The sequence below is a fragment of the Mesoplodon densirostris genome, chromosome X (genome assembly GCF_025265405.1).
Source record: "Mesoplodon densirostris isolate mMesDen1 chromosome X, mMesDen1 primary haplotype, whole genome shotgun sequence".
Taxonomy (NCBI): Eukaryota; Metazoa; Chordata; class Mammalia; order Artiodactyla; family Ziphiidae; genus Mesoplodon; species Mesoplodon densirostris.
In genome coordinates this window covers 126,220,744-126,241,398 of record NC_082681.1, presented here as the reverse complement: position 1 = coordinate 126,241,398, position 20,655 = coordinate 126,220,744, and the positions used below count along the sequence as shown (strand labels likewise).

Below are 20,655 nucleotides of genomic sequence, written 5' to 3'. Positions count from 1 at the left end.
TCTACCTCTGATGATAGATTACAGGCAACACCGAGAGTAGGTGGGGTGTAGATTTCTAGACAGACATCCAACAGAGCTCCCTAAATAATCCTGTCTAATGACCAACTATCCACACACATAAAAGGCCAACTTTTCTAACATAGCCTCCCACCCTTGACCCATCCTACAGCCTGATGCAAGAACTTCAAAGATTCTAACTTTAACTATAGAATGATTTTTATGGCATAGGAAAAAAGAACATTCCTTATTTAGATGTCAGAGCTGAAAATAGAATGCACAGTGAACTAAGACCTGCCTAAATGTTACCAATGGTGATACTTTGATTATCTTACTCTCAATTGTGATGAGACACGTAAGCCCCTATTTTCTATTAGAAGGCAGCTATGCAAAGCTGTGATTTCTTCTCTCTGTGCATATTTGGACCATGTTTATCTTTATATCCTATAATCCAGGCAAAATTACATTCTCATTTTCCAAATCTGTGTCCAAATCCTCATTAGTTTTGGGACTTGACTTAATGCAGTAATTAATGACTGTAACATAAGCGCCCACATCAGAATTAAGCAATGAGGCTTCAGAGAAGTGCTGGAAAATGCCATGGAAACCACAATTCCCTTCTTCCTAGGGCAAGCAAGGTTGGGAGGGTGGGAGGTGCTGGCATGCATATACGTCAGTGGCTTCAGCAGGAGCTGAGCTAAGTGGTGCGGAGGGGGGGCTCTTTTGGACAGTGGTCCTCAAAAAAGATGCGCCTGAGGGTAGAAGCATTAAAGTCTAGAAAGTGTGTTCTGTACATGACAGACTCTCTTAAAGCGCTGGAAAGCTCTGCTGAGCTCCTGACTGGGTTCAGAAATACACATACACTCAAGGGCATAATACTGGTTCAAACACAACAGAGTAAGGATTTTACCCTTGTTTGAAGGAAAAAAAGGGGGTTATGCAATGAAATACATGGCAGGAAGCATGACCACTTTTCCTTGACTGTTTGCCTGATTGGACTAGCAATAGCAACCAGTAGGTTTTTCTCCATTTGGAGGTAACTTTCCACTGCATTAACATTCATTAGAGTTTGCTCTGAAGGTGATGGTGCAAAGAACAGAATACCAAGAAGGTAGCTTAGGGCATCAGGAGCGCCACACCTCCTTCCATCATTTACTGTATCCTCTAGGCTCAAAGACCAGCCTCTCTAACGTCATCAGTTTATCATTCTGAGTCTCGGTTTCCTTGCTATAAAATGAGATTGAACCAGGAGATGAGATGAAGTCTGAGGCTCCTTCTAGCTCCGTCATAAGTCTGTAATAAGTCTCAAAATGATCTCCTCTTTCCCAAACTGCAAAATTCCTTCTGGATGGGGAAATACAAGTGGGTCCTTCATGTCCCTTAGGGTTTGGGAGTCAGCAAGAGGGGATTCTGAATTGTAAGGTGCCTATCTCAAACTACTTTTGGACCTTTGAACCTTTTCCTCCCAAACTGAATATCTGAGGAGAGGAACTGATTTTGGAGCGGGGTAGGGAAGGTTGGACTACCTGCTGTTTAAGAAGCAGCCTTATACTCAACATATAGTTTACACCGTGACAAATACTTAACACTGAGCTCCCTATTGAGAAATTTCCCAATTGCAAATTAGATCATTTGTACCCTCTGATTCAACCAGCAGGAGTATCCATGAGATATTATTTTAGAATGTGTTCATGAATTATGGGGTTTATATACTTTCAGACAATTATACAAAGATGGTTGGCTAGGATAATTATTAACTGGATATGTAAGACTAAAGGAAATCACCTGGTAGATTTGAGCCAACAGAGTTCGAGGGCTAGTCTGCCATTATTAATCACCTGAATTTTCCTGTGGCGGGAAGCCAAGGGAAATTCAGAGGCCCTGGTGAGCCTGCTCAACTTATGTTGACGTGGGCTTCTGCCTGGTCCACAGTGCTGCTTTTCAAAGGCTCCCTGGATGGCATTAATCCCAAAATAAACACAAATAATATCACCATGGCTCTTATGAAACGCATGAGTTACTTTAGTGCATTCTCATAGCACATAATTCAAAGAAAAGACACTCCGTTTTAAAATGGGAAAAAATCGTCTATCCTCAAAGCTCAACAGTCTTTCCAATAAGTCTATCCTTGCTTGTGGCATTTAAAATTACAAACCAACATCTGATACAACATTTATCATTGGACAGTCATTGAAAGACAGTTAAGGACATATATAATTATGTGAAGTTCTACAACATGACACACACTCAGAGCAAGGCCGTCCCATATGGGATTGATCATCCCTTTCCAAGGACAACAGAACAAATATTTCATGTGATGTTCCGTTTTAGTGGGGATATTTTGCTAAATCTGAGCAGTTAGATGAAAGATAGAAAGCAACAAGTGAGCTAAGGGATTAAAGACAACACTCTGGGGGTGGGGCAGATGTCAGTTCTGAAGTTCAGGAGGACTTGGGTTCAAATCGATTCAATCTTACTAAGTGACCATGAGAAGTCACTTAATTTTTCTTCAATCTGCAGTTTTTCTCAGTCCCCGATTCATACTAAACGTTCAGTGAATGTCACAGTCACCCTGGGTTGGCTGTAGAATAAGGGGAGGGGAGTGACGAGACAGTTCTCCCCATTCTTCCTAACCCATACACACGGACATTTCCTTACTCAGTACCTGTTACACTCAGGCTCCACTCACCTTCCATGAGTCCCAAGCAGATGACTACTCTCTGTGCCTTGGGTTTCCTTCCTTTGGGAGGTATATCGCTCCTAGCAGAAGTGACAGTTGCATCTTTTTTTCAGCTAATGGCTTGGGCCCCCTCTTTAGCTGCTTGTTAAGAGTCAACTAAGGAATTGTGCTTGGTTTCAAAGTGTTATCTAATCAAGAATGGACCATCCTACCATCTGACCAAGACTCCGTTCTCACTCCAACCTTTGCCACCAGAAACAGTGGCCAGCAACTCTCCGCCAGTTACCACAGCAGAGGTCTTAGTGCGGCAAAATACCAGCAAAGTAACACAATTTTGCTCTCAGCTGTCAGCAGATGAAAAGTTACTTTGGTTTTCTTAAAACCATATCTGCATTTCACAAGCACTTGTTCTTTTTCTCTTTCACCAAAAGTAAAATAATCCCAAATAAAATATTGCTATACAGTGCTATTCCCTCTTTTTTCACCTCAGTGTCACCATTAAATAGCTGTGAACTGAGGCAACAGAGTGACTGTGGACAAGTCAGTTGTCATTATTTTAATGTGCAGGCTAATAACATTTTATCTTCATGAATATTTGGTTGCATAAATAAATACTAGCTGTGAAATGACTGAAATTTAAAATGTAACTAAACTGTGGGCAGAATTAGTTGTATGAATCTTTGATAATTTGAGCTCTTCTTTCTGATGGTGTTCCATTTAGCCCTCGCCCATTCACCATCTTCAAAACATTTTCATTCCGGAAATATCAAAACATTTGGAAAAGTTTTAGCTACAGATTTATCAGTCACTCTCCAAGTTGAATCCAATCCATATTTGGACTTAATTAACATGGGCCCACCATATGTGTGCACTTTTTCTGAAGGGACCAGGCACAGATGGGAGCAGATACTGTATTTCTGTCCTTCCCAGCTAGTACTGCTCAATGCATATGGGTATTTTCTGTGATGCCTTTATAATGTTTGGTAAACATGGACCTTCCTAGTCAGCCACTGGCATTTTAGTCAGGGGAGAGGAGTAGAACAGCTGATGAACCAGCAGCGTTGCCATTCATCTCCTGAAGATCCCAAGGTCAACACGGAAAAACAGGTTTTATATTTATTTGGAATTAACTAAGGGGATAGAGTCTATCTGCACAGCTAACGACCAACCTGGGGTTTAGTTTCAGCCCTAGACAATACTGAAAAAATGATTTCTCTCTGGTGTCCTAGCCACAGAGTTCTGAGCCCTGTTATCCACCTAGGTTCACCCTTCCATTTGATACTCTCGGTATCAAAGTCTGCTCTCAGGGATAGCGGTGGGGAACCTGAGAATCTATCAACTCATAGGCACAAAGGAGGAAATGAGTAACTTGTACTTGAAACACTATACTCTCCCTAGATTTGCATCTTAATAGTCATGGAAGCCTTTAGCTAAATGTCTATTAGCTCATTATACTTGGCAGACATGAATTTTCAACCTTTACTTATATAAAAAAAAGCACAGCCACATTTCATGCCTTGCATGCCTAGCCAAACTTGGACCAATTACTTTTGTTCTCTGTGGACGAAGATCCTTTCGCGGGTACCTTGAGTTTTGATTCAGGATCATCAAATGATTATTGCAAGTCATACTTCCCTGACAGACCCAAAGGGCCCTCTCAGGATCTAGGTCTGGAAGGGTAGGTTATCTGCTTTACCCGATCAGTGTGAGCGCTTATCTAGGCCCCAAGGGAGTAATGAAAAGCCTTTTACTTGATTTAGTTCAGCTATGTCTGATTTACATAATCTGGAAGGATTCTTTAAATGAGAATTTGAAAACAACTTTAAAAAGTTGAATAATAAATGCAGAACTATTGGGATAGACTCCATTAAAAGAATATATGTATGTACACACACACATATATACACATATATATTAATATCTTATTAATGTTAAACTATGATCTCCTTCAAGAGAGAAACTCTTATTTCAAGCGTCTGATAAGCATGACGCTCAATAAATGCTTGCCAAAAATTGCTAAATGGATGTAGTAGATTACAGCCCAGGTGGAGTTCCGTCTAACACGAATCCCTCCTCACTAAAGACCTGGAGCTGGTCTTCCTCCATGCTCTGACCTCCTCCTTGCTCAGTACCAGCTTTTGTAAATTTTTAGTTGGGGTTCATCCAGTGAATGTTGCAGCCACCACCCCAATTTCCTTTGAAATTTCTCGGCGGCTGATTTTTCTAGTCAGAGACCAGAGACAGCGCCCTGAGTAGAGTTCCACTGTCCACCTTTGCACACTCATGTGTGTTAATAAGCATCTGGTCTGGCTTCCTCTCTGCTGTACCTTCCACCCCTCTTAGCAGCTTTCCCAATTTTCTAGCCACACCCACCATATTCTTGGTTGCCAATGAACTGACCTTGTTTGTACTGCCTTGACCTTACCAGCATGCCGCTCCATGGGGACTGAGGCTCGTGATTAACCCCCCTTGTCTCACTACCCCCGGTCCAATCACTTAGAAGCCTACTTGGGCCTCATTGTCCGGACCCGGTTTCAAGTAGAAAGTCATATTTTCCAAAGAGAGTGCTAGAGCTACTGAAAAATCACAGACCCTTTTCTCAATCCCTTGCTATTTCCCTTTCAAATTTTTCTCCTTTTAGTCCATCACAGGGACAGTAAATGAAAGTCCTCCCTTGGGACATGCTGAAGTAGAGCTTCTTAAAATGTGCTCCACAAGACCAGCATCAGTTTACCTAAGCTGCTTCTCCGGAGGGCCTGCGAACCTGCATTCCTACCAAGCCCTTCGGATGACACGCCCACCAGAATTTGAAACCCATGGTGCTAAAGGAGATCTTGATCAGACAACCAGCCTGGTGGGGCCTTTTAATCCAATGACTCCTCTAACTCTTCCCTCCCTCTCCCCATATGTGTGAGTTGTATAAATGATGCACATTTGGGACTTTCCTGGTGGTCCAGTGCTTAAGACATTGCCTTCTAATGTAGGGGGTGCAGGTTCGATCCCTGGTTGGGGAGCTAAGATCCCACACGCCTCGTGGCCAAAAAACCAAAACATAGAACAGAAGCAATATTGTAACAAATTCCATAAAGATTTAAAAAAATGGTCCATGTCAAAAAAAATCTTAAAAAAAAATAAATAAATGATGCACATTTAACTTGACTTCTAACTTGCCTCACGCTAATTTCACTTAAGGTCTAGGTACGTTAGGAGGACACTCTTGTTCAATACATGATGCATCCTGTCAAATCTCTCTGACATTAGAATGTCACATGGTTTAGAGATTTCCAGGTACACCTGAGAGGAAAGGGTCAACAGACCTACACTGTACAGTAAGGCTGACCTTATGTTCTTGGAGAAAGAGCGGATAGCATTCTACGATGTTGGATGACAAAGCCCTATGGGGGCAACAAATATCTCACCTATATACCCAGACTGCCAGAAAGTTCCAATTTTAAGAAGCATTATTATTTGGACTTAAGGCTTTCATCATATTCAAGAGTGGAAATTCACCTATAAGAGGAAATCTTCATGCTGGTCACTGTCACTTACAGTTTAGAATCATAGAAATTTTGAGCAGGATGGGGTCGTGGGTGAGGAATGAGGCCCAGAGATTTAGTTAAGGTCAAATTGCTCTTACTCTGTAAGCCTGGTCCACCACCCAGGTACCTGGATCCCCAGTCAAGGGTGCTTCTCCTCTGTGAGGTGGCCAGGAGAGGCTGGAGTTTTTAAAAGGAAAAGTCGGGGCCTCCCTGGTGGCGCAGTGGTTGAGAGTCCGCCTGCCGATGCAGGGGATACGGGTTCGTGCCCCGGTCTGGGAGGATCCCATATGCCGCGGAGCGGCTGGGCCCGTGAGCCATGGCCACTGGGCCTGCGCATCTGGAGCCTGTGCTCCGCAACGGGGGAGGCCACGACAGTGAGAGGCCCGCATACCGCAAAAAGAAAAAAAAAAAAAAAAAAAAAAAAGGAAAAGTCATGGGAAGCCTGGATGCCTGCAGAAAAGTCATGGGAAGCCTGGATGCCTGCAGAAAAAATGAAAGGTCTACAACCTATTCTGCTAGCTTCACAGACAAAAGAGGGTGATAACAGATTCTTTTTCTAAGGAGGAAACGTGATAGAGTGGAAAATAATAAATAAACTTTGACATCAATTAAAGTTGGGTTCAAATCTAACTTTGGTTGCTTACTGGTTTTGTGACTTTGGGAAAACAGCTTAACCTCTCTGAGCTCCGATGTGCTTATCTCAAAGACAGAGAATGCTGTGTGCCTCGTGAGATGGCACTCCATGACTGCAAAATAATGAGAGCACCTGACCTATAGCAGGTGCTCAGAGAATGATTATCAATACTATTGACATCACTTGAATTTTTATCTTTCCTTATTAAGTATTTTAATCCTAAAAGAACGCCATAGGTTCTATCCCCTCTGATATTTCTGTGAACTGCTAGGGTTTGCAGTGTGCTACACAGAGTGTGCTAAGCATGGTCTCTGACAGAGGAACAGCAGCAATATACCTGAGACTCTTGTTTTTCCTGAAACACTGAAGCATCCCCTTACCCTTCCTTTCCAAACAAGACAGACTACTAAAACCATCAGAATTCACTCTCTCAAAAGAGGATGTTGGCAATCTTTGCCTTAAGCAGGAAAATCCCTAATGACAATTTGTAACTCCACCTGAAAATTCATTTTGTCTTCAAGTGGCTTTTTTTCCCTCAAGAATCTTTTGCTGGGAATGGACTTCCACTTCTAATACTGAGTGCCTTATGAACGAGTAGTTGCTTTGTGAGTCAAGGAACCTCCTGTCCTCCATGACGTTATAAAGTTAAGTGATTAGTTCGCATGCTTCTAGCAATAGGAGAACAGTCCTGGCCGTGGACCCAGCTACCTGAGCAAGGCTCAAGGACAGGTGGACAGGGCTCCGGGCTTTCTTTCAGCTTGATTTGCCTTATTTCTAGTTCCCACTAAAATGCTAGCAACTTACAGAAAGGGCCAGGCCAACTTTCTGGCTTCTTTTGCCAGTCTGGGAATTTGGCAACATCCCGTGGGCTCAGATGACCCTTCTTCTAAATCCTCTGTCCTTTCCCATTTCTGCTGAATAAAAGCCTTAAGTTCTCCCACAGAGCTTGAGGATGAAGATTCATTCATTTGCTCAACAAATATTTATTGAATACCTAATCTGTTCAAGGCATTATTTTAGATGGTGAAAAAGAGAGAGTTGTAGCCTTTGTGCTTCTTGCATAAGGGAAGAACCTTGCGTAGGAGAGAAATAAGTAAATTAAAAAGTATATTTGATTTAAAAAACTATAACATTAACTCAGTTTACAATGTCTGCATCTATCAGTCTTTTAAACTCTAAGTAAGGTATAAACCCAAGAGCTGGTTTGATGGCAAGGTGAACTGAATAGGAGAGTAGTAAGGAAGGGGAGGGAGATTTTGGGGGGAAGCTGACTTCCTGTGCTTTGTCTTATTCTTTTCCCTTTAAAATCAAAATGTTCACTCAGCCTTCTTACTCTCTATAAAGAAGTAGGGCCTCTATAAGGGAACTTTATTCCTTCCCTTGGGCAAACAGGAGCAGGGGCGCCCTGAATGCATGCATGTCACCACAGTGACAGTGGGGGATACGCGACAATGCTTCAGGAAATGAGTTCTTTAAGAAAAGTCAAATGGAAAATGGGTGGCCTCAGCTCACTGACTTCACACGCAATGGCCTTAATATTTTAGATGGTGAGGAAGACGAGAGCAAATCTGACATGCTGTAGGCAGTGTCTGCTAGCAAAAAAATCTGACTTTCAATAAAAATACTTAATTCTGTGAGACCCCCCCCAAAAAAGATGGAGAGCCAGAGTAAAGGGGATAAAAATAGTTCACATTTTAGTATATGTTGTATGTGTCAGTCTTATTTGGTGCAATTTCTGCATCTCTGTACAAAATAATATCGTCTCGTTCTTTCCCCAAAACTCATGTTTTTAAGTTAAAAAATAGCTTTTAAAAAAAGCAGTGGTGGTTACTTTTGAAGGTTCTTGACTGAGAAGAGAGCACATGGGAATGTTCTGGGGTGATGGGAATATTCTAAATCTGGTCTGGGTGTTTGTTAAACAGGTGCATATAGATGCAAAAAGGTATCACACTGTAACTTAAGATTTGTGTATTTTTACTGTGTATAATATATACTTCAATGAAAAGGAAAAAAATAAGTAAAAGGCAAGTCTGAGTTTTAGGCCTGCAGATGTGTGGTACACTAGACATCATAAAGTATGGGCTCTGCTGGCCATGAAAGAACTGATTAGATCTTTCCAATCGCTTCCCATTTGCTCAGCGGATGACGTGATTTAGCAAAGTGGGGAGCTGTTAACTTGACTCCTTGTTATTGGCACCCATTGAGTTCCCATACAAAACCTACCTCGAAAGGAAATTAGAAAAATAAATAAGGAAGAAGGGAAATACCCACTGAGTTCTCAGCTGAGACAAAATTCAGAGAGAGTTTCATGCTCATTGGGAATTTCTCTCAGGGGGGTTTTCCACGGCTGTTAATAGTTTTGACCCCAAGAATTTTGGGTCCCTATAGGATTGTTAGGTCTGCCACAAAGGCAGAAATATCATGTCTGAAGCCTCTTCCCCCTAAATAAATGTGAAAAGTTCACTTCACAGAAGAATTGTATTCAGCAAATCTATGATTAAGAATACTAAAATTGGGTTGTTTCCAATAGCAAACAAAATAGAACTGAATTTCCTGTTGCACGTTTTTAAGCTGCATTCATTTTTGCTATTATTATTTTCTAATTTCTCAAAAGTAAACTTTTCAAAATCATAATGAAATTTCCAGGTTTTCTAGTTTTGATTCACTTAAACTACACACATGCCCTCTGATTATTTTTATATGATGGACATATTTTTGTTTGATGTAAATATTTCCTCTTTAAAAAAATAGAAAAGAATAAATAGATTCTTACTGTGTTAGTAACAGTTTTAAACCCACAGAACCTTGAGATTCCCCTCCCTTAATAAAGTGTCAAATTTTTAAAATTTTTTGATTACTAGAGATTTTCATTTTGATTCTTTTACTCTTCCCTTACTTTAAAGAGTTCATGGCATTGATCTCAATAAAATAAAACCTCAAAAAAAAGTCTTTATGCTGTGAAGAAATTTAAATATCTTTAACTATATTTATACTGCTATCTCTAAATGAACTCCACAACTGACAAAAATTATTTTTCCTGTCTAAAATGTTATTTTAACTCAGATGTTTAGAACCCAAAACTATTGTTTTTCCTTTAGAAACATGGTATTTGTGTTCTCAGAATAGCTCAGAGAAGGTAGGTAATTTATTTAGCAATGAAGGTGAAATACTGTATGTTTATGGCAAAATTTTAATAATAATAATATAATTATAATATAGCAAAACAATATTGAATAAAACATAATTTTACCCTTCAGATATTCTTTAAAGAAAGGCATGTTTAATTACATAAAGACAGCCTACATGTCTTTATGTAGAATAGCCTACACTTGTCAATATAGATAATGCAGAATGAACAGAGTTAAAAAAAATATGGGGCTTCCCTGGTGGCGCAGTGGTTGGGAGTCCGCCTGCCGATGCAGGGGACGCGGGTTCGTGCCCCTGTCCGGGAGGGTCCCGCGTGCCGCGGAGCGGCTGGGCCCGTGAGCCATGGCCGCTGAGCCTGCGCGTCCAGAGCCTGTGCTCCGCAGCGGGAGAGGCCACAGCAGTGAGAGACCCGTGTACCACAAAAAAAAAAAAAAAAAAAAGAAGAAAAAAAAATATGAATCATCCCACCAACCAGAAATATCTACTCTTAATATAGTGTTGTGTTTACTTCCAATATTGAAAACATATTTACATAATTGAGATTATACTGCACTGTTTTGTATCTTGCTTTTCCCAGTCACTGTTGTATTTTGATGATTTTGAAGATTGTCAGCGTGGATTCTTTGTCTAACCTCACTTCAAATCCCAAACCTTTTCTTTCTTTAAAATAACTGGGCCACTCTTTTTTTAATTTTGTCTTGGCTTGTATAGAAGGTATAACATGAAACTGAGAAAGGAAAGAGAAGGGAACCAGGAGGGGAGAGCATGACAGAAAGGGAGAGTTTAGGTAATGGTGTAAGAGTCAGAAGGGTCTATGGATAGAAAAGATGTTTGAGAGAAAATGAACAGAACTTGGAGCAGTGAACTTCAGAATAACATGGATTCTAGTATTAGAGCTAAATGGCAATAAGCATCATTTGATCCTACCCCATCATTTGGTGAGGATGCGTGTTTATTGAGTTTAAGATCTTGCTTTGGGGACAGAGACAGTTGGAGGCAGTACTTGAAAGGGAACACAGGTCTGCTGATTCTCAACTTAATTTCCTCCCTTGAATCTCTGAGGTATAGAAAAACTGAAGAGCAAGAGGTGTGTACCATTTCCTTGAGGACTAAAAAAGGAAATAGTAGAAAAGAGGTGGTGGCTTAATCAATATCCTGATAAAAGACTTGATCAGATCTGGCTGGAGCTTGGAAAGTTAAGGAAATGGGGAGCATAGTAGTCCCCCCAGGGTGCAGAGAGGAGAAGACTTTGTATTTATACAAGCCACCATCCTCAAATGGTTTTGTTTTGGTTTTTTTTTAGATCAAGGATTACCCGCTCCAGATTGGTCAAAATTCTAGAATGAATGCTACAATGTACAACTGACCTATCCACGTAGTTAGCAAATGAAAAGATATTGAAGTTTTTGCCCACCTGATGGAAGGAGAACGAATACTTATCATAACCAATTATGCTTATCACATCATTTATTGTCCTTGAAGCAAAGCCCACCTGTCCAATTCTACAGCAGTATAAACTTTACATCTTTTGGACATCAGTGTGTGTAAGAAGAGCCCACGGTTCTTGTTACACTATTTCTCAGTGCTCTTCTTGATTCTAGAATAAACTTGAGACCAGTGCCACTGGGGAGATGAGACTCAGAGGCTGGAAGATGGGAAATGGAGATTGAGGGGTTACAGCAAAATTCTATAGTATTTTAAAAATTTACCACTGACTACTCTTCATTTGAAAATTAGAAAGCATTGTCCTGAGTGAGAGCTGAGACTCCATTACTTGAATCAGTGTCACTCTGCTTAATGCCAAATGTGTTTTTGGTTTGCTTCTCAAGAACCAGACCTCAAAAATTAAAAACTTGTCTTTAAAACTTTTTTTTCTCTGCTAAGGCTCACCTTGACCTTATCCTGTCCCATGGACTTGAAGAATTTTCCAATGGATGTCCAGACGTGTACAATGCAGCTGGAGAGTTGTAAGTCACTACTACTGAAATGACCACCTGCTTGTTTTAAACAATGACCTGGTTCTTTCAATGTGTCATTAAGGAGAAAAACCCCGTAAGACTCATCCTCTACCTACTTAACAACTCCCGAGGTCCTTAAGGGAAGGACAAGCAAAAGTGTGTGTGCATGTCTTATATCCAATAGAGAGAAGACCATTTTTCAAGGTAAAATGCCAAATAACTTGCCCTTCCTCAAAAAATGAGCCTGATTTAGTAAGCTTTTCTTTGAAATGAAAATGTCTCCTGGGAAAATTAAGATTATTAGTCATTTAACCTGTATAATGAATCGCATTCTAGTCAGAAAATTGTATCTCCTTCTATCTTATGCTTGTATAGACCTTCACCCCAAAGGAATTTTGGCAGGAAGGGATAATTGATTTGAGGACAAGACGCAGGGGCCTTAGCCAGAGGAGGATGCAAAAATGAGGGGCATGAGATGGTAAGGAATAAAGGCATCTCCCTTAGATGAGCAATGGATATCCAAAGGCCTGGTGAAGGGAATAGAAAAATGCTACTACTTTGTCCCCTTTATGCCATGGCCCTGACGCCACTGAAATCTTTGACATGTGCCGTAAGTTGCTGATGCCTCCAAGGTAATGGGATTTTTAGACAGGAGACATGAAATTTTTTTCTGGCTTGCTCTGTCAGTTTCTCTGTTTGTAAAATGCAGAGAATAATAAGTGCTACTGACCTACAGGGATGTTAGGAGATTTAATGAGGCAGGGGCAAGAAAATACTTTTAACTTCTTGGTTTAGAAAAATAACAAATGTAAAAAGACATATCAACTATTATTAAAAAAGAGGCGGTGACAGGGTTTCCTTCTGATCATTTAAAATCACTGTAGATTTCCCTTGAAACTTCCTACAGAAATAAACAAAATAATGAAACATCTTTGTTTGAGGAAGTTGTCAGGAATAAAATGAGAATTTCTGGTTTACAGTAGGCTTTATGTATTCATCTTTTCCCTATCGCCCCTTCTCTTGAGAAGACAGTTAAGAAAAACGTTTTCCTACATAATGATTCCTTCTTTGTGACTTCTCTACTGCTCCCAACTCTCCCCTGACTCAACCCAACACTTAGTTTCTCTATAAAACAGCAACCATAGCTGTCATCTGAGGCTCCTCCAAGGCTTAAAAACTCCAATTAGTAAATATGCTTGGCCCTTGCAGGACCTAGAAGTAATGAAATCAAAGAAGCAGTGATGTGTTTACCACTGACTTTGACTGTGAAGGGTGGGAACTGCTCTTTGCTTTTCTACCCTCATATTACGTCCTTCTTCCCCACATCTTTACCTCTTGTGTTTGCCCCCAGCTGGGGTTTCCGGGTGGCTGACAAGGACTATTATTGTAGTGGTCAGCAAGAAGCTGACCAGATAAGAATAGGGGGTGTTTGGCAAGCTTCTAGTATTTGGTGGAGATACCCCAGAAGGGCTCATGCAGCACTGATGTGGAAGAGATAGGGTTGGCCATTCTCTTTGTGGACCATCAATGCTTATACGAAGTCCCCTTTGTGATTCCTTGCTTGTTTTTATTTTCTGGCTTTGAATGGAAAAGGTGGCCCAAAGAAAGAGGAAAGTAGATTCCAATTAACTTTGCCATTGATTTCTGGGTAGCTTTGGTGAGTCACCACCTTGCAGTAAACAAGAATAAGAATCTATAAACTTAATAAACTTGCTGAGGTTACTGGCCAGCCAAAATCTCACATAATAACCCTTGCCCTCCTCAATCTCCTTTTAGAGTTCAAATATCACAAATAAAGAAAGAAGGGAGAGAACTGATGCCTGAAAAAAGAGTAGCCTTCATTTCCGGGGTGTAAAAAACCCAGAAGCCCTTGACATAATGACCTAGTTAGCAGGAGCTTGGAGACTAAGTGCTAACTTTGGTTACTAAACTGATAACAATCTTACTCTCGATGGTTCAAAAGTCACATAACAATATGATTTTTATATAACAGAGAATCTGTTTTACTTCATATTAACCATTGTGATGTGTGGGCCCCTTTAGCAAGACACTAGCACAAATGAATATGCTTGATTTGCATATCCCACAGCTTCCTCTTAGGTTACCTGCCTATAGCCTTCCCCGCTTGCTAAAGCAACTGAGGATTGACCATAAGGACTCGAACATAAACTTTCTCAAAACAAAGCTAATAGACCCTAGGAGAGGGGCCAAGTTTGCAATGGAAATATTTTAAATTAATATTTATAAATCCATCCTCTTTTTTTTTTTTAAAAAAGGAATGCTTTTCATTTGAAATACTAAGACTGATGCCATGAACTGCATTGTCTTAATGGATATCCACAGACACAGCTCTTTAAAGTAAAGACAGTCTTCAAAGGATTTTTGTTTGTTTACTTGTTTGTTCTTCAGAAACATTTAGTGGATAGAGTGGGCAGAAGAAACATGGACTTTATAAATTCCGTTCTCCCATTACACAGAAAAAAAAATCATTCAGAAACAGCTTGCTGTCTTCCATTTCTTTGGCTCCAGTGACATGTAGTTGTCATGATGATTGCAGCTCTTTTATTAAAAAATGCTCTTGAATTGATTGAGCATGTCGCTTTAGATGATTTCCTTGTTTGTTTCTTTACATGGCTAGACTTTCAAGCTTTCTTGGAAAGACGCATTCAATTTTTTACTGTGATTTGTTTACTCCAGTTGGGTACACGATGAATGACCTGATATTTGAGTGGTTAAGTGATGGTCCAGTTCAAGTTGCTGAAGGATTGACCCTGCCTCAGTTCATTTTGAAAGAAGAGAAGGAGCTCGGCTACTGCACAAAGCACTACAACACTGGTAAGTTTCCTCTGAGAAGCTAAACCCAAGGGGGCTCCATCTGCCGCTTGGAGTACATATCCCATCACCTTAATTGCTGCATATTTACGAAGAAAGTGGAGCTATAAGGCACCGTCCTGGGCTTGGCTCAAAATCCCCGCAACACATAAGATGCCTATATCCTTTCGAACAGGTCAGGGAGCCCAACAGATAATTTTTCCAAAAGAGAGAGAGAAGGAAAGAGATTTGGGGATCTTTTGCTGTTCTCTTGCTGACCATCTACTATCACATGAGTCTGAGGAAAAGTGTATGAGACCTTGTAAATGGTGCCGGAAGCGTATGAATTCTGGCCCATTCCCAGTATCCATTCTTGACGTTAGCTCCTCGGGTCAATTTGCACTGTCTGCCTTAGTGGAAGACAGAAATAATAACATAGGTCTTTGCAAGCCCAGAAATACAGCTGTTGTACTCCCCAGTCCTATAGACAGCGTGCACGAAAATCAGCTTGCAGGGAGTCAGCTGGCTCTAAAGTCACGCATTGTCTGTGGCGCTGACAGACACATGGGGCAGGGGGAGAATGTGAGGTAGTGGCAACAAGCGGGCACCTGTCGTTCCCTGGAAGATTACGCCCGCCGAGGAAAGTTGATAGCTTTTCCTATGAACGTCCTCATCTTTGATGCCACACAGCTGATCAAGGAGAGGCAGTCGAGACATGATGGTTTGCTCAGTGACTGCTCTGGTCCATGAACACTTGTTTCCAGAAGTCAACAATGCTTCCTATGAAATAACTAAAACCTGACTCTAAGCTGTTCTTCCTGGCCAAGAAGAACCCAACCCCACCTCATAATTCGTGTGAGCGAAGCCAAATTACCTTCTGGGTTTCTAACTCCAAGCCAATTAAAGAGGAAGGAAAGTGGTAAGGGGCAGTAACATCTGTCTCTTAATAGTATGTTACAAGTTTTAATATCTTTATATGCACTCTATTTTATAGGCAATGCAACACTGTAAACAGATTCTAGGAATATTCTAAATGTCCTCAAGCAATCACCCAGGAGGTTATGAAATTTTTAGTGACTAGATTATACTCATGGTTTCCACAAATGTATATTTTTCTTTTGCTATTGGTAACACAAAGATAGATACACAATTATCCAAATCCTTTAGGAGCCCCATGTGAACTTTACTACTTAGGAAGGAATGGTTTCAACTATTTCATACTATATGTTATATATTATATGCTGTGTAGTATATGCTATGCATATATGCTGTAGGTTATATATTATATCCTATATATGACATACTATAAGCCCCACAAAACATGAATATTTTCTTTCCAATGGATAGTCTAGAAAATTCTGAAGCTCTGTCTAAATAATCAGGCTGCAACAAGCACAGATTTGAAAATTAAATATGCCACATGGTTTTGGTCCAGTGACTCTTTAGATCACTCGTTCTCACACTGTCATTTCCATTACGGGTTGAGTTGGAAAAGAGTTGAATTGGGTGTGTAGTGCCAGCGTTTTGTGCAATCTTTCAAATCCATCTTTAACGCTCCTTTTTAATATAAATAAAGTGGGAGGCTGGAATGGGAAGGATAAATTCAAATTGGATTTTAAATCATCACTTCCTGTTTCCAGGCAAGTTTACCTGCATCGAGGTTAAGTTTCACCTGGAACGCCAGATGGGATATTACTTGATCCAGATGTACATCCCCAGTCTGTTGATAGTCATTTTGTCCTGGGTCTCTTTTTGGATAAACATGGATGCAGCCCCTGCCAGAGTTGCACTGGGCATCACGACAGTCTTAACGATGACCACCCAGAGTTCAGGCTCCAGGGCATCTCTGCCAAAGGTAAGAAATCTCCTCACTTGACAACAAGTGACCTGAGAGGTTTGTCAAAGGTCTTACGGGCTGGAGAATTCTGTGAAGACAGAAATGTTCGCTACCCTGCGGCACTGTTGGAAATGCAAATGCAGTAAGAAGAGAATGGAGAGCTGAGTTTGAGAGTTACGAGCTCTGAGGACATGGGGGATCTTCATAATCAGATCAATTAGGGGAAAGGAGATTCAGGGTTGAGAGAGAAGAGGAATGAGTGGAGGCAGAAACATGTCTCAGGAATTCTAAGAAGCCCTTGAGTACTTTTGACCTCGTGTTGTTTATGAGGCATGAAGCTTGCAGGAACTGGAGTAAGATCGATGCAGCTTATGTTGTATTGTCAAGTAGTTACTGGGGAGGCTATTGTGGTTCACATGCTCAGTGAAGTCATTTACAGTAATAAAAGATTGACTTAAGCTCCTGCAAATTTACACAGAAAAGCTATATGCGATGAGTATACATAAGAAATAAAGGTGCAGTATGAGGGTGCATCCAATGAGACACATGGATGTTTGCTATGCCTTAATTTACCTTCGTGGCTAATAACACTACTATTTTGAGTGACACAGTTACCTAGAGAAGAACAGTGGACTCACTGAAGATGGTGAAAATTCTGGCTACTGTGGCAGGTTGATAGAGAAGTGTGGAGTGGATCCTGGGGACAGAAAGACATTTTGTAGCACCCTGAATAAGAAATCATAATGGCTACATAATCTATTTTTATGTAAGAGCAGCCCTCTGCATTTGTAAATATTGCTTAAGCAAGTAATGATAAATGTTCTGCTTGTGAAATGCCCCAGCACCCCAAAATGTGCCTATGTGTATTTCCCCCTTTCACTGAGTACATTGAGCCATTAGCCTCAATTTTCCAGGAATCTGAATTCAATTTAGTATTCAGTATACACTGTCTCATACTGGTTTAGCAGTCCGTCCAAAACTCAGTTCCAGAAAATAACTGAGATGTAATCCCCTATCTTGGCTGGCTTGGGCTTATGTTCAGTTGTGCTGCAACTGACATGATGAGAAATGTTATATAATGCTCCACATTATCTCCTATGTTGGAAGATAAGATGACGTACGGAAGAGGCCTGTGGCTATAATGGAGTCAGGTTGAATAGTGGGAAAATAGTTATACAAATTTTTCAAGTTCCATGCATCCAAAGATAAATATTAGATTTTGTATGCTAATAGAGAAAGAAATAGATCTGTCTCTGATACTTTTTTACTTTCTAGAATAACAAATAGTACGAAATACCTGTGTCATATTTCTGTTGGAATACAGATGTCAAAAATGGTAACAGCTTTTTTTTTTCAGCTACACAATCACAAATCAATATTGCCTAACACAAATTCTAATCCCCTCTGTACCTCCTTCCAAACAGGTTCATTTGATTATATGCCGTTATTTATTAGCTACTGCTATCACTGTAATGCCATGGCATTGAACACTAGGACACACAAATATATTTTACATTTTACTAGACAGCTAAAGTACTGGTGGCACACTGCAAGCAGATAATGTGAAAACATAAGACATTTAGCCTCCAACTAGTCATTGCTGCCAAAAGAACAGTCATTTATTTTCAAAATGAGAGCTTGAGGTTTTTTACAAATTTGTTATTCATTCTTATTAGCCATTGTGATTTTACATGGTCAAAACTATTGTTAAAAACGAGATCAATCAAGACGGTAGAATAGGAAGACATGGAAGTCACCTCCCCCCATGAACACATCAAAAATACATCTACATGTGGAACAATTCTCATTGAAATCTAACTGGAAACTGGCAGAAAGACTCCTGTACAACCAAGGCTGTAAGAAAGATACATATGGAATTGGGTAGGAAGGGAAGAAAAGCAATCAGGTCAGGACCTATGCCCCTGGGAGGGGACTCAGAGGAAAAGGGAGAACACACGAACAGACGCCCGTCTTGGGGAGTGCGCAGTGAGAACCACAATTGGAAGCCCCAGTCCTGGCATCCTACACAGAGAAGACAAGCCCCCTTGGCTGCTTGCAGGACCACTGGGACTAATAGGAGGGCTGGGGGAAGCCTGGACTCCGCTCCTGAGGAACATGCATGTGCACGAGTGCTTGTGCACTGGCTTGCCCCTGGGGCAGGGCAGAGAGGGTGGTGAGAGGACTGTGCCAGTGGTTGCCAAGTTTCCCACAACTGCCTCAGTGCATGCTCCAACAAAGCTTACGCCACGTCGCAGTGTGGTATGGAATCTAGGGCTGCCACAACCAGGGAAAAAACTTGGTCGTGGGATGCAGAGATGACCAGTCCCAGGGCAGAGCCTGGGTGAGGCGGCAGTAGCCAGTGTTGGCGCTTACTCAAACGTCGTATCAGAAGCAGCCCAGAACTCTGATGATGGCCACTCCCCCACAGCTTACTCCAATACACAAAGAGAGTCCACACCAGCCCCGCCTGCCCTGCAGTGCAGCTCCACAAAAGCGCAGGGGTGGCAGAGACTGGGGGAAGTGATTAGCAGTGAGGGACTAAGGGGACTTGGACCCGAGGCTGCATCTGAGCAGATCGAGGGAAATAACTGCTGGCACCTGTACTGGCAGCACATCGGAGACAGCTCAGACATCTGTCTGCGGCAAAAATGAGCCGAGACTCCACATGGGCCTCCCTTGCCTCAGCAATCCCCAGCTCTGGGGCAAAGGTCCCAGTGCTAGGAAAGGGGAAAGCAGACACTTAAAGGGAACAGAGCCAGATCAAGCCCAAGCCTCAGGGCTTCTACTCCAGCAACTTGGAGGGCAGTGATGGCCACTGAGCAGAAGGGAAGTCCCACCCCACACCCGGCTACATCTCTAGCCCCTCCATCTTCAGCTTCATGTCCTACCAAGGTGATAGCTACCAGCACATCCTGAGGAAAGACCTGGCTTATGTCCACATCAAATCTGCTCTCCCACCAAAGGCGTTAGGCACATACAGTCTAGAATATGAACACCCCTTCCAGACTGGAATAGGTAACTGTTTCATTTAAATTCATAGAGGCAAAGAAAGTTAAGCAAAATAATAAGGCAGAGGAGCTACTCTCAGCTGAAACAACAAGAGAAAACCACTAGGCACGTGGGCTTCAGTAGTTGAGGCATGTGGGCTCAGTAGTTGTGGCTCACAGTCTCTAGAGCACAGGCTCAGTAGTTGTGGCGCACGGGCTTAGTTGGTCCGCGGCATGTGGGATCTTCCCAGACCAGGGCTGGAAGCTGTGTCTCCTGCATTGGCAGGTGGATTTTTAAGCACTGCACCACCAGTGAAGTCCCTCTCACCACTTTTTTAAACATAGTATTGGAAGTCCTAGCAACAGCAAACAGACAAAAAATAAAAAACAAAGGAAGGAAGGAAGGGAGGGAGGGAGGGAAGGAGGGAGGAAGGAAGGAAGGAAGGAAGGAAGAGAGAAAGAAAGAACAAGCATCCAACTTGGAATAGAAGAAGTAAAACTGTCACTATTTGCAGATAACATGGCACTTTATAGAGAAAATCCTAAGGTCTCCACCAAAAAACTACTAGAACTAATAAATGAATTCAGAAAAGTTGTAGAATACAAGGTTAATATAGAGAAATCTGTTGCTTTTCTATATACTAATAATGAACTATCAGAAAGAGAAAGAAAAAAATCCTGTTTAAATCACATCAAAAAGAATAAAATACCTAGAAATAAAACTTAACAAAGGAGGTAAAAGACCTATACTATGAAAACTATAAAACATTGATGAAGGAAACTGAGGATGATACAAAGAAATGGAAAGATATGCCATGCTCTTGGATTGGAAGAATTAATATTGCTAAAACGGCAGTACTACCCAAAGCAATCTACAGATTTAATACAATCCCTATCAAAATACCCATGATAGTTTTCACAGATCTAGAACTAATAATCCTAAAATTTATATGGAATCACAAAAGACACCAAATTGCCAAAGCAATCTTGTGAATAAAAACAAAGCCGTGAAATCACCCTCCTTGACTTCAGATAATACAACAAAGCTACAGTAACCAAAACAGC

The 20,655-nt window shown here is 41.2% G+C and overlaps 1 protein-coding gene across 3 annotated transcripts in view; it reads left to right on the top strand.

The window, feature by feature from the left end:
* GLRA2 (glycine receptor alpha 2) overlaps positions 1–20,655 on the top strand; it is a 186,357-nt gene that overhangs the window by 58,062 nt on the left and 107,640 nt on the right. For all 3 annotated transcript variants that reach the window (XM_060087615.1, XM_060087616.1, XM_060087617.1), the window contains exons 5-7: positions 11,882–11,964; positions 14,653–14,790; positions 16,407–16,621. In XM_060087615.1, the coding sequence (XP_059943598.1) occupies positions 11,882–11,964; positions 14,653–14,790; positions 16,407–16,621 (436 nt within the window). The remainder of the gene's footprint in view (positions 1–11,881; positions 11,965–14,652; positions 14,791–16,406; positions 16,622–20,655) is intronic.